This window comes from Mesoplodon mirus (genome assembly GCF_964341445.2).
Source record: "Mesoplodon mirus genome assembly, chromosome: 9".
NCBI classification, from domain to species: Eukaryota; Metazoa; Chordata; class Mammalia; order Artiodactyla; family Ziphiidae; genus Mesoplodon; species Mesoplodon mirus.
The window spans coordinates 97868111-97881513 of record NC_138985.1 but is presented as its reverse complement, the minus strand read 5'-3'; the positions used below and the strand labels follow the sequence as shown (position 1 = coordinate 97881513).

At 45.0% G+C, this 13403-nt stretch overlaps 1 protein-coding gene and 1 pseudogene across 3 annotated transcripts in view; both read left to right on the top strand.

Moving 5' to 3' along the window:
* WDR91 (WD repeat domain 91) overlaps positions 1-13403 on the top strand; it is a 46784-nt gene that overhangs the window by 5341 nt on the left and 28040 nt on the right. For both annotated transcript variants that reach the window (XM_082632450.1, XM_082632447.1), the window contains one exon: positions 359-449. In XM_082632450.1, coding sequence (XP_082488576.1) covers positions 447-449 — 3 coding nt within the window. In that variant the 5' untranslated portion in view covers positions 359-446. The remainder of the gene's footprint in view (positions 1-358; positions 450-13403) is intronic.
* On the top strand, positions 8351-9280 carry LOC309810765 (protein S100-A10-like; annotated as a pseudogene). Its single transcript has one exon. The product of its transcript is annotated as a protein S100-A10-like (transcript).

The following is a 13403-nucleotide window of genomic DNA, read 5'->3' as shown; positions in this document are numbered from 1 at the left end:
CTGGGTCGGTTTTGATGTATGTCAGCTACCTGGCGAGACCGATGAAAATACACATGCCCAGGCCCTGCCTCAGAAACACTGGATCTGCATCTCCTGGGGTGGCCCGGGCGTCTGTGTAGGTGACATGCTGCCCGGATGATTCTGATGCTTTCCCGGATGAGCCACCACTGGGGCACAGACAAGCAGCCCCTCTCTCAAAGCACCTCAGCTGACAGCAGCTGGGAGCAAAATCTCCTTCGAAGAGGGAATATCAGGGAAGGAGATGGAAGAAAGCTTTCTCACTAAGTTCTAGGGGGAGAACTGGCCACAGAGACCATGAACCCAATGAAGTAATGTGGGATTTTAAAACATCTTCTAGGTCTGACAGCAAGTCTCCTGTCGCCAATGTGGTCTTCACTAGGGTGTCCACTTTCCCTCGGTTTGCTTCTCAGAACAGTGGTGGGAAGATGGTAAGTAGGTGCCATTTTTGTTGCCTGCGCTGGTCCCTTTCAGCTCCTGTAACGTGCCATCGGTGTGGGGAGGACAGCCACAGAATCACAAAGGCCCATCCAGCCCGAGGGCTAGGTTACATCAGAGGCCACACTTTTACAGTCTCCAATTTCCAGACATCAACAAATCTTTAATACGGAGCAAAGTAAAACAGTGAAGGTTTTGAACTACAGACAGAAAAACAAGAAACTTTCAAACCGAAGAACATAGGTCTTCTTTACCTGTTTAAATTAAAGAGAAGTGCATGTGCCTGGACACCAGGGAATTTAGGTCGACAAATGGAGGAAAAAAGACCAGGGTCCTCCCAGCATCTCAAATTCTCTAGTAGTCTAGGAATATGAATACCAAAGGCCTTTGGGCTTGTGGGGAGTCTGGAGCTCTCCCAGTGCCCATGCTGATAATTTGGGTTTCCTCCCAGGCTTCTGCCCAAACATATTCCTCGGGAAATACCTGGATGGCTCTGGGGACTGTTGAGTCACTGAATAAGGGTGCAGCCCTCTGCCTCTCCCATAGCCGGCAGACACTCCCGTTACTTGCTGCCGCTGGGGTGAGGATGGCACCAGAGCATCTGCCCAGCTGCCGGGAGCTGTGGCCTCCATCTCAGCCTGCCTGCCTCGGGCGCCCCAGGTCAGGAGCTGGGAGATGGGAACACTGCAGTAAAAGATGGGAGACGATCCTTCCACTCTGCTTTCAGTGGGGAATCAAGCCAAGGATCTAATCAAGATGTTAACCTTCATTAGACCTTGTGCAATTTTAAATATCCGATTCCTAGATGCTCCATCGTGCTCTCCACTAGGCATGATTTGCTATGATACCCCAAAGCCATTCTTTCCAAGGTATCGTTATTGACTTGCACTGTGGACCCAGCAGGAGCTTAGGTGGATATTTTTCACACAGAGCCTCTTGTTGCAATAATACGGATGGAGCTGTCCCATCCGCATGTGTGATCTGTGTGAAGGGGTCCTCGCCCAGGACAAGTACCACAGAAGTCATGTTCTTGGGTGGGGGAGGGGAGGGCAGGACCCTCCTCCGCCTTCTTGCAAGCTTGGCTCTTTTGCTAGGAATGGGGGAATTAACGGTAAAAATGAGATCAATAAGTGATCTTTTATTTAAAAACAGAGCAAAACAAAAACAAACCTTTCCTCCTAAAGGTCCTACGCAGATACAAAGTGTGTTAGGGAAACCGCTCCCAGCAGTATACGTTACTGCCCTGCCCACCAACCCCTATTCTGTGGCCCATTCTCTTTCCTCCTACCGAGAATGCCTCCCTGCCCCCAGTTTCTACCTCTCTAGAGTCAGCTTGTCCTTCAGTTCCCAGTTTAAGTCCCAATTTCTCTGAGAAGTTTTTCAGCCCCACTCCACACAGATTTCTCATTTCAATCTTGTTTTGCCAACAAATCGGTACAATCCTTCATCAGGATCCATGTATCCAGTATCTAAAGTGTCCTTCCTGGGGTGCATCAGAATAGCAATAAGACAGGATAGCATTCAGAGAAAACCTTGGGGGCAGGAAATCATAGCGAATTCAACCCTGACCCAGAAGACCTCTCTGGATCCTAAGCATTTACAATCTCATGAATTCAGCTCTTGACAAGATTCACAGTGAGAAGCACATATTTGAGAAGCTGGAAAAGAAAAAGCCTTTGCAGGGGATCCTTGCCCATTGCCATGTGAGACAGGTGGGGAGGAATTATACAGGGGCAAGAACCTGGGTACCCTATTCTGGCTCAGGAAACGGGGCATGTTTGGAGGGTGAGTGTGAATGTCCGGGCATCTGAAAGGTGTAAGAATTGGGGGAACTCAGTACGGGGATAGTAGGTGGAAGGAAGCTAGTCCTACAAATCCACGGTGGGTAGGATGATGCAGGGATGCTCCCAGAGATGGTACCCGGCCAATGAGATGAACCAGTGTGGGAAAAGGCAGGATGGATTATAGATAGGCTCAAGACCTGGGTTGTAACTCTTTGTTAGCCAGCAGTGTGACTTTTTATGAGCCAAGAAACCTGAAATCTTAATTTCTTTATCTGGATAAAGGAGGTGAAAAAGTCCTTAACTAGATTATAGTTTAAACGTTCCACCCCTGGAAGGTCATTGTCACAATTCTGTGACTATCTGGAACAAGGGCAAGTAGCACAAGCTGCTCATTTTCCAACAGAAGTGGAGGAAGGAGCGTACAACAGCATGGGAAGCTGCATGGGAAGGAATTCTGGGGACTGCAGCTCCGTAAACAAATGTTTACTGGGCAATTTGTGCAAAGCCCATTCATTCTGAGGGAAACTGAGGCCACAAATAATATTAGGCATTTCAGAATGGCCATAACTCTGATATCTTTTCCTTTCTAAAAACTTTTTACTGTGCTCAATTCTGTTCATTAGATCAGCCTGCTAAGCATAACCTTCAGTCGCACAGTTAGAAGACAGCTTCACTGATGCATTCTTCTAAAAAGGCATTTTGTGAAGGTTCATACTATCATGCCATAATTTTTATCACCTCTCATGTATAAAGCAAAGTATACTTTCACTACCAAAGACTTTCCAATTAAAACACCACTTAGTACCCATTTAGAGCTGACTTTTTTTTTTTTTTTTTTTTGGTACGCGGGCCTCTCACTGTTGTGGCCTCTCCCGTTGCGGAGCACAGGCTCCCGACGCGCAGGCTCAGCGGCTATGGCTCACGGGCCCAGCCGCTCCATGGCATGTGGGATCTTCCCGGACCGGGGCACAAACCCGTGTCCCCTGCATCGGCAGGCGGACTCTCAACCACTGCACCACCAGGGAAGCCCAAGAGCTGACATTTTAAAAAACTCCCTAGGCTGAATTTTCAAAAACTATGACTTCACCTTCTCCAAGGTTCAGAGTAACTTTCAATCATTTTTAAGCATCAGTCTGCAAAACATATGAGTGTGACCCAGTCTCATTAGCAAACCCTAAGCAAACGCATACAAGATACTGGATAATGTTTTGCAACCCACCAGCAGCTTCCTTTTGTTCCCTATGCTTATCAGATCATGTAAAAAAAAAATCCAGGGGCTTCCCTGGGAGAGGCCACAACAGTGAGAGGCCCGCGTACCGCAAAAAAAAAAAAATCCAAAATCAGTCTCAGAAATATGTAGGGTGTCAAGATGACATGTACAAACGCTCCTATTAAAGTCTGGACCCAGACCTAAATGTTCACCTGTTTGGATCCAGGGGCTTGAACCAATTGCATGTACATAAACACCCACAAGGACAAGTGCACCTTTATGGAGCAGCCAGCCGGCCGGCGAGGTGAGAAGGTCAGTCCTGCCCCTCCACAGCGTTGAGTCGACTCTCACCCTCAGAGGGAGATGGGCACCCAGGCACACGACGTCCCCACTCCCGGAACACGTGGGCCGCCGGAAGGCTTGACAGCGGTGGCAGCAGTCACGGTCCTCGTGTGCCAACCAGAGTGGTGGACCGTGTCTCCACCCGGGCCAGACAGACCCAGCACCTCGGCACAGGCGCAGGGACCAATCGCAGTGTTGTCCCCGGGCTCACAGCCAATGGGGACGCGCGGTGGCCAGCCAATGAGGGTGCAGGCAGTGGAAGAAAGTGTAACATTTTGTCTGAAGGCGGCACAAGAAGGCGGGGAGAGAGGGGGAGGGGCAGGGCTGAACTTCTCACCTTTGCCTGATGGCTCCTTTCCAAGCGGAGGCCCAGGGGGCAGGGAGGGGATACCTGTGTCACCTCAGGTGCCCCAAACGGCTTGTATGTGCCCACAGAGAACTGAACGGATGTCCTCCGACTGGGTCTGCTCACCTGACCTGGAGCCCCAGTATCTTCATCCCTCAGACGGGGCTCTGACACCTGCCTTACAGGGTTATCCTGAGACTTAGAAAGGAGGAGGTCAATAAAGAGTCTAGAGCAGAGGCTCTATCTCAGGGGAAAAGATGAGAGCGTGCAGGGGTGAGGAAATAGACGCAGAAAAGGGGGAACCCGGGAATGATGTTATAAACTAGGGAAGAAATGGGGGCGGGGCTTAAGAGGCGCTGGCAGAAGAGGCCTTTAAAAGGTGGGCTCAAAATAGCAAGAAGAATAGAGAAAAGGTGCTGACTCTTTGAGACAAGAGGAAACAGATATTCTTCCAGCTTAGGGAAAAAAATTCATTTTCCCCCAAATATAGATAGATTCGTGTGTCTAGGTTTCTTTTTTTTTTTTTAACATCTTTATTGGAGTGTAATTGCTTTACAATGGTGTGTTAGTTTCTGCTTTAAAACAAAGTGAATCAGTTATACATATGTTCCCGTATCTCTTCCCTCTTAGGCTTCTTTTTGCTTGAATTCTTGCACCCCTGAATGTTTCAGGATGTGGTGTTCCCATGCCTTCAGTTTTACCCTAGGAAGCAGCAGCCAGGCCAGGTGCCCCTTGCTGCTCTCTGACCTGGGGCAAGCTGCTTCACCCTGGGGCAAGGGTGAACCTGAGGTCACACAGCCTCGCTGAAGCAACCTGGGCCTGGTGGCGCTCAGATTGGGGTTCTGATCCAGGATGCACCTCAAAGTGGCCATGAGGATCACAAATGAGTTCTACCTAAAGCAGACAAATAGGGCACCTGGCATGCGGCGGACACTCCTGAAATTCAGCTTCGGGTTTTGGTGGAACATTAAATTAAACGTTGTGTTATGTAGAAAGAAACTGCCACATGGAAAGCACCCAGTAGGAGCAAATTCTTCTCCTTTTCAAGGTGAATGTAAAATGTTCCTTTTAAAATCAAATTCTGCCTATGTTGAGGTCCTATCCCTGCTGGCTGTCCATGACCCAGGGTCACGGAGGGTCCCTGAGGAACGGCTTTTCTCCCCTCCCCCACTCCCTGGTTTCTCTTCCCTGGGAGCAGAGGGCATTCAGGAGTCTGTGTACCTCTGTCTTGCAGAGCCTTACGTTTGCGCCGAGAGGGCACGCAGAGGTCCAGGAACCAACCTGCCTAGCCTTCATCTAGTCACCCCCTCCCCCCATCAACCACCACCCCACACTCATCTGCCTCACTGGATGAGGCCCACTGGGGAGCAGATCTGCACCCAGAAGAAATGCAGTCCTGGGGTGGGATGTTGCTAAGAGGGTTCCTTACCTGCCGCAGCCTGATTTCTTTGTGGAGAATGAAGATCTCTAGTCCACTTCAGTCAACCTTCTCCGCAGCTGTGAGGCAGGAGGCTCTGCTCATGAAGCCTGGGACCTCCGGGTGGCCTCTCACCAGCTTTGGATACAATCAGAGTTCTCCACGGCAACAGCCAGGCACACCCCATCACCTTCTGACCCTGACCCCTCCCTCCCAGGACCAGAGACCCTGCCCTGTACACGCCTCCTCATGGTAACATAGATCCTGCCCCCAATGCCAGACCCCTAGGTAGCATAGGTTCCGCCCTGAAATACCCCTGCCCTCCACCAGTCTGAGAGCACTTCCTCCCCTCAGGTCCAGCTCCACACCTGTCCCAACGGGGAGCTAACATTCTTGCATTAATGCCAACCCAGTATGGCCACCTGTGTTCTGTGTCCTCGGCCTTAACTTTCTGGTTGGAGAAACAGCCTTTTTCACTTGTTCTCCATTGTTGGGGATGATGTATTTAAGATCACTTAAAAATAAAAATGGAGGAACTGTGGTTCAGGCGTATCCAATGGAGCCAGGTGGCCATTGTGGATGTGGTTTCAGACACATTCTTGCATCAACTCCTGAATTTTCTGAACTGTCTCAAACTCAAGGACATCATCAGCTGTTTTCAAAACAATATCTGCTAGCAGCTGCCAGTTGCAACCTTATGGTCTCAGGGTCTCCCCTTGTAACTATGCAACCATTTTGGGCTTCAACCAATCCATGCTTAACAAGCACCCTTACTTCGTGCCAGCTCCAGTCCTAATTCTTGGCAAACAACTTATGTAATTTTATGGGTTTTGCATATATAAGCCTCCTTCCTTTTGTGGTCCGGTGGAACACACGTCAAGTGCTCTTTGAATCTGTGTCTCCTGGGCTACAGTCCTCATTTTGGCTCACGTGAAACTCTCCTCTATCCCTTATTATAAATTGTTTATTGATTATTTACATCAACATTGTTTTCCGTCCATTTCATGTGATGAAGGGCGGGGGGTCTCAGACTCTATCTCCTCCAAACAAAATAAGAGTGATGGATCGTGTATTGAGCACCTACTATGTTCCTCATCCTTGTGGATGACCTTGTGAAGAGTCTTCTCTTGCTCACTTTATAGATGGGGAAGCCAGCTCAGAGAAGGGCAGGGACCTGCCTAAGGTTTAAACACCTGAAGTTCTCTCTGGTCTTCTGCTCACCACGCCTCCCTGGGTGGCATTTAGTGAAAGGAATATTAACTATCTTTGACCAGAGAGAAATTTGCACGATTTTGTAAGTTTCAGAGCAAAAGACCCTCAGCTGTGAACTGAGGTCTGTGGACAGCAGCTTATAGGGAAGGATGAGGAAGGCAGAGATCCATGGAGAGGTACATTCTCTGACTCCAGTTACGAGCTCCCAGTACTTCTGCTAAGAGGACCTTGGATGCAATCTCAGATGGGCTTTTGCCCTCCATTTCCTTTGCACAAGGCCAGATTCTGGCTTCCAGGAGAGGCTGGGAATATAGCAGGCTCCTTTATGGGGAGCAGGTGTTGCTGGGTCAGCATGGCTGGGCACTTTCTGCTGTAGAAGAGCAGATATATGACTACCAAGACATGTCCCAGGGTGAGAGGACCCATCCTCCCCTGACCTCCAGAGTAAAACTCCCAAAGGCTCAGGGCCTGTCATCATGACTCAGCACCAAGGGACCTCCTTCTGGGGTTTCTGTTTTAAGGGTTAATGTATATGAAAGTGTTTTGAAATGTAGAAAGAGCTATACAAATACTGATATAGAAAGTTGAGGCTTGAAACTATAAAATTCCTAGAAGAAGACACATGGGAAAATCTTCATAACGTTGGTTTTGGCAACGATTTCATGGATATGACACTGAAAGAACAGGTAATGAAAGCCAAAATAGACATCAAACTAAAAGCCTTCTGCACAGCAAAGGAAACACTCAACAGGGTAAAAATGCACCCAGAGAATGGGAGAAAGTATTTGCAAATCTTATGTCTCATAAGGGGTAATATCCAAAATATGTAAGGAACTCCTATTACCCAACAGCAAAAAAACAAATAACCTTTTTAATAAATGGGCAAAGGACTTGAACTGAGGTTTTTGAAAAGAAGACATACAAATGGCCAACAGCTATATGAAAAGGTGCTCAGCACCACTAATCATCAGGGAAATGCAAACCAAAACCACAATGAGATATCACATCATACCTGTTAGAATGGCCATTATCAAACAAACAAAGTCTGGCAAGGATGTAGAGAAATTGGAACCCTGTGCACTGTTTCTGGGGATGTAAAATGGTGCAGCTATTAGGGAAAACAATATGGAGGTTTCTAAAACAATTAAAAATAGAACTAACATATGATCCAGCAATCCCACTTCTAGGTATTTATCTGAAAGAACTGAAAGCAGGATCTTAAAAAGATGTCTGCACGCATGTTCATTTCAGCATTATGCACAATAGCCAAGAGGTAGAAGCAACCTAAATGTCCATCGACAGATGAATGAAGAAAATGCGGTATATACATACAATGGAATATCACTCAGTCATAAAAAAGATGGATAAACCTTGAGGACATTATGCTAAGTGAAACAAACCAGTCACAGAATGAGAAATACTGCATGATTCTACTTATATGAGGTATCTAGAGTAATCAACCTCATAGAAACAGAGAATAGAGTGGTGGTTGCCAGGGGCTGGGGAAGTTGCCAGAGGGAAATGGGAAATTGCCGTTTAATGGGTAGAGAGTTTCAGTCACGGATGAAAAATTTCTAGAAATCCCTGTACAACATTGTGCATATAGTTAATAATATGGTACTGTACACTTATGAATTTGTTGAGGGTAAATCTCATTTTATGTGTGTGTGTGTGTGTGTGTGTGTTTACCACAAATGAAAAAAAGAAGAGGCTAAGTGATTTACTCAGAATTCAAAAGCTAATCAATGTGGTCTCATTTTGGTTTTTTTCCCATTATTATAGTATAACTCATGAAACTTTGTGGTCAAATATATTCTTTACTCATTCAATAATTTTTTTTTTTTTTTTTGGCCACACTGCATGGCATGCGGGATCTTAGTTCCCTGACCAGGGATCAAATCTGCACCCCCTGCAGTGGAAGCGTGGTGCCCTAACCACTGGACTGCCAGGGAATTCCCCATTAAAGAAATATTTATTGCATGTCCACTATGTGCCAAACATTGTTTTAGGTGCTGGAGATATGACCATGAACAAAACAGACATAAATGCTGATCCTTGTTGAATTTTAATTCTAGTGCTGGGAAGATTAAAAAAAAAAAAAGACAAACGTGTTTATAGTATATTAGAAGGTGATAAACTAAGCCCGCATCCCAGCTAGCCAAGTGACCCCTCCAGACCTTGCGCTAAGGTTTCACCAGACCTCACTGAAATGCCATGTCAAATGGAACATGCCATGGAAACCATGATGCTCACGTTTCACAAATTTGCTGGGGATAAAGTCTACTTTACAAAGGAGGATCTGAGGATACTCGTGGAAAAGGAGTTCCCTGGATTTTTGGAAAATCAAAATATTGAAGGACCTGGACCAGTAGTAAGACGGTTCAGTGGGCTTCCAGAGCTTCTTTTTGCTAAATTCTGAGCTCACTATTGCGTGCGATGACTATTTTGTGGTACACATGAAGCAGAAGGGAAAGAAGAAGGCAGCATGGAGCCATTACTCCCACCATGATTAGAGTTCTCCCACTGGAGTGCTTAAGGAATCTGTCCCATAGCTTCCCCCTGTATAAGGATTTCATGAGCAGATAGGGCCCCTTAGAAAATGTACAAATAAAATCCAACTCCCATTTGACAAGCAGAGAAAGCAGAGTCAGTTAAAGCCAGATAAGCTTTTTTTTAAAAATAAATTTATTTATTTATTTATGGCTGCATTAGGTCTTCGTTGCTGGGCGCACGCTTTCTCTAGTTGTGGCAAGCGGGGGTTACTCTTTATTGCTGTGCACCGGCTTCTCATTGCAGTGGCTTCTCTTGTTGTGGAGCACGGGCTGTAGGCGCGCAGGCTTCAGTAGTTGTGGCTTGCAGGCTCTAGAGCACAGGCTCAGTACTTGTGGCACATGGGCTTTGTTGCTCCGCGACATGTGAGATCTTCCTGGGCCAGGGATCGAACCCGTGTCCCCTGCATTGGCAGGCGGATTCTTAACCACGGTGCCACCAGGGAAGTCCCAGATAAGCTTTTGATTTTTATATTGGTCACATCCTCTTGCCCTCAATAAACAACTTCCTTTTTTTCGTTCCTAAAAAGATGGTGATATGATAAATGCTAAGAAGGAAAATAAAGCAGGGGAGGGAGATAGGGAGTACAGGAGGAGGTGGTCCACTTTAAATAGGTAGAGCGCATAGCAAATGCAAAACCCCTTGGGCAGGATTGTGTCAAGTGCAGAGCAAGGCATCCCTGTGGCTGGAGCAGAGAGAGAGAGTGAGTGAGGAGGAGGAGGATGAGAAATGAGGTTAGAGGAGCAAAGGACAGGGGGCAGGGCTTTCCTGGGACCTCTCTGGCTGCCGTATCAAGAAGAGGCAGTGAGGAAGTGATGGGGGAAGCCTGGAGGCGAGTTAAGCCCTTACAATAACACAGGTGAGAAAATATGAGAGCTGGTGGTGGACAAGGTTAGAAATCACTAGATACTGAAGACAAAGCCCACAGAATATCCTGATGGGTTGATGGTAGGAGGACACCACAGAAAGAGGGGAGTCAAAGGTGACTCCCTGGTTTTGAGCCTGGAGAGCTGGAAGGATGAAATGAAAGGATGAGGAAGACCATGGGTCAGGCAGGTTCAGTTCTTGTAAATCAAATCATTGGTCAACTCCTTTATTCACTTGCTACATAAAATGAATTTTAATTATACAAAGCATACACATTCCCCTTGTAAAAATGAAAACATTTGAGCCCACCTTGGTCTTCTCTCCACCTTTATAGATTTAACTACTGTTATTTGTTTGGTATGAATGCTCCCAGATCCTTTGCTAGATGTTTATGTACCTACAGATATTCCCTCGGAAAATATAGTTTTGTGAGTTCTGGAAGGAAAGAACTTTACATAAATACATCACTCTGCAACTTGCTGTTTTCATCCAGTAATATGAGTTGGAAATGAATTCATATTTGTACATAGAGATCTACCTCATTTGTTTTCATGGCTGCATAATATTCCTTATGTTAGACAACTTTAAAGGAATGGTGAATTCATTTGAAAGTGGAGAAAACTTTTGCAAGGTGTATTAGTCAGGGTTCTTCAGAGAATCAGAATATATTTATACAGGGGCGGAGAGGGGTGTGGGGGACAGGCAGGGGAAGCTGCCCTAATTATTGCAGAATGTAGAAACAGGATTGCAGAGAGCAAGGAGTTGTTTTTAGGAAAAGTGGCAACAGAGATGGGATTCCCCCATGCTGTCCTCAACTCAATGTTTGCAAAGGCATATTTCTTATCAACCTAGGAGACATGAATTGTTCCAGCAGTGAAAGTGAATGATTTTATAGACTCATAAATTCATGGATTCCTGCTGCTGGCAGTCTCATGCTATTATTGGCAGTTTACTGCCCTGTGCAAATGGGGACTTTGCTGCCACGTGGGGTGGAAGGCGGAGGGCTGGAGGCAGGCAGGTTCTCACTCTAATCTGAGCTGCTCCTCAAGAGATATGATCTTGGGACTTCCCTGGTGGCACAGTAGTTAAAAATCCGCCTGCCAATGCAGGGGACGCGGGTTTGAGCCCTGGTCTAGGAAGATCCCACATGCTGTGGAGCCACTAAGCCTGTGCGCCACAACTACTGAGCCTGTGCTCCAGAGCTCCCGAGCCACAACTACTGAGCCCACGTGCCACAACTGCTGAAGCCCGCGCACCTAGAGCCTGTGCTCTGCAACAAGAGAAGCCACCGCAATGAGAAACCTGCGCACCGCAACAAAGAGTAGCCCCTGCTCTCAGCAGCTAGAGAAAGCCCGTGTTCAGCCCCGAAGACCCAACACAGCCAAAAATAAATAAAAATAAAAATAAAAAATTTATTTTTAAAAAAAGGAGAGATGTGGTCTGGGAGAAGGTGGATCACTTTCAATCTTTGGGATAATCTTAGAGATAATCTCTAAACAGACAGACCAAGGTTCACAGCAGGTGCCTTATACCAGCATGAGGCCCATGGACTGTAAGAGCTGGAAGGACCCCAGGGTTCTTCTTAACCCAAGGTCTTTATGTTGCAGCTGAGGAAGCTGGACAACTTGATCATCAGAGTTCAGGTGTAAGGTCCTATCTTTTGTTCTGAAAACTGAATTGTATAAGCATAGAACTGGGAATTCCTAGTTTAGCATCAATTTATATTTAAAAGTTTTGGGTGGATCGTTGATAAAAGCTTTGTGTGAGTCGGCACTAAGATATGGTTATGAAAAATGAACATACTATATTTAAAGATAGTCATTATATTTATAAAATAAAATTAATACATGTTCATGGTAGGGGAATTTGAAAAATATTAAAAAGTATATAGACAAAGTCAGAAATTACCCATAAAATCCAACATCTCTACTATCTAAAGCCAATAATTGTAAATATTTTGTGTGTACGTATAGGTCAAAAATATTATATAAGACAATCATGTTGCATCTACAATTCTGTATTGCACTTAAAATTAAACTTTTTATTTTGGAGTAATTGTAGATTCACATGCAGTTGTAAGAAATAATACAGAGATCCCACGTACACTCTACCAAGTTTTCCCCAATGGTAACATCTTGGAAAAACTATAGTACAATATCACAACCAGCACATTGACATTTATAATCCACTGATGTTATTCAGATGTCCCTCTTTTACTTATACACATTTGTGAGTGTGTGTGTGTTTAGTTCTCTACAGTTTTATCACATGTGTAGTTTCATGTATCCACAACAACAGTGAAACCCAGAATAGTTCCAGTACCACAAGGAGTTCTCATTTTGCCCTTTTATAATCACACCCCTTTACTCTCATACCCACGCACTCATTTCTGGCCCCTGGCAACCACTAATCTGTTCTCCATGTCTAAATTTTGACTTTTCAAAGATGTTATATAAATGAATCATAACTGTCTTTTGAGATATATATATATATATCTTTATATCTTTATATTTATATATATATTTATATAGATATATATTTATATATAGATATATTTATATCTTTATCTATATCTATATCATCTATCTATATATATATATATATAAAACCTTTTAGAATTGTTTTTTTCCACTCAGCATAATTTCCTTGAGATCTGTCCAGTTGTGTATCACTAATTCACTTCTCTTTATTGCTGAGTACTATTCTGTGGTATGGATGTACCAATTTGTTTAACTAGAGGAGGTGAGGTAGGTCAGCCATGTTGCCTGTTGTCCCTGTTTATTTTAGCCTCTACCAAAAAGAGTTGAAGGACATCTGGGTTGTTTCCAGTTTTTGGCGATTAGATAAAGCCTCTATGAGTACTCATGTACAAGTTTTTATGTAAAGATATGTTTTCATTTCTCTGGGACAGATGTCCAAGAGCGTGATGACTGGGTCATGTACTAATTGTGTGTTTAATTTATAAGAAACTGCCTAAAAATTTTTTTGAAGTGTGAATCACATTTTTTTTTTTCTTTTGGCCATGCCACGCAGCTTGCAGGATCTTAGTTCTCAGACCAGGGACTGAATCCGTGCCCCCTGCAGTGAAACCGCAGAGTCCTAACCACTGGACTACCAGGGAAGTCCCTGAATCACACATTTTTAACATGTAGTGTGAATATTTCTCTAAGTAATAAAGTAGGCTTTGCAAAAAAGATTTTAAATGACAACATTATATTG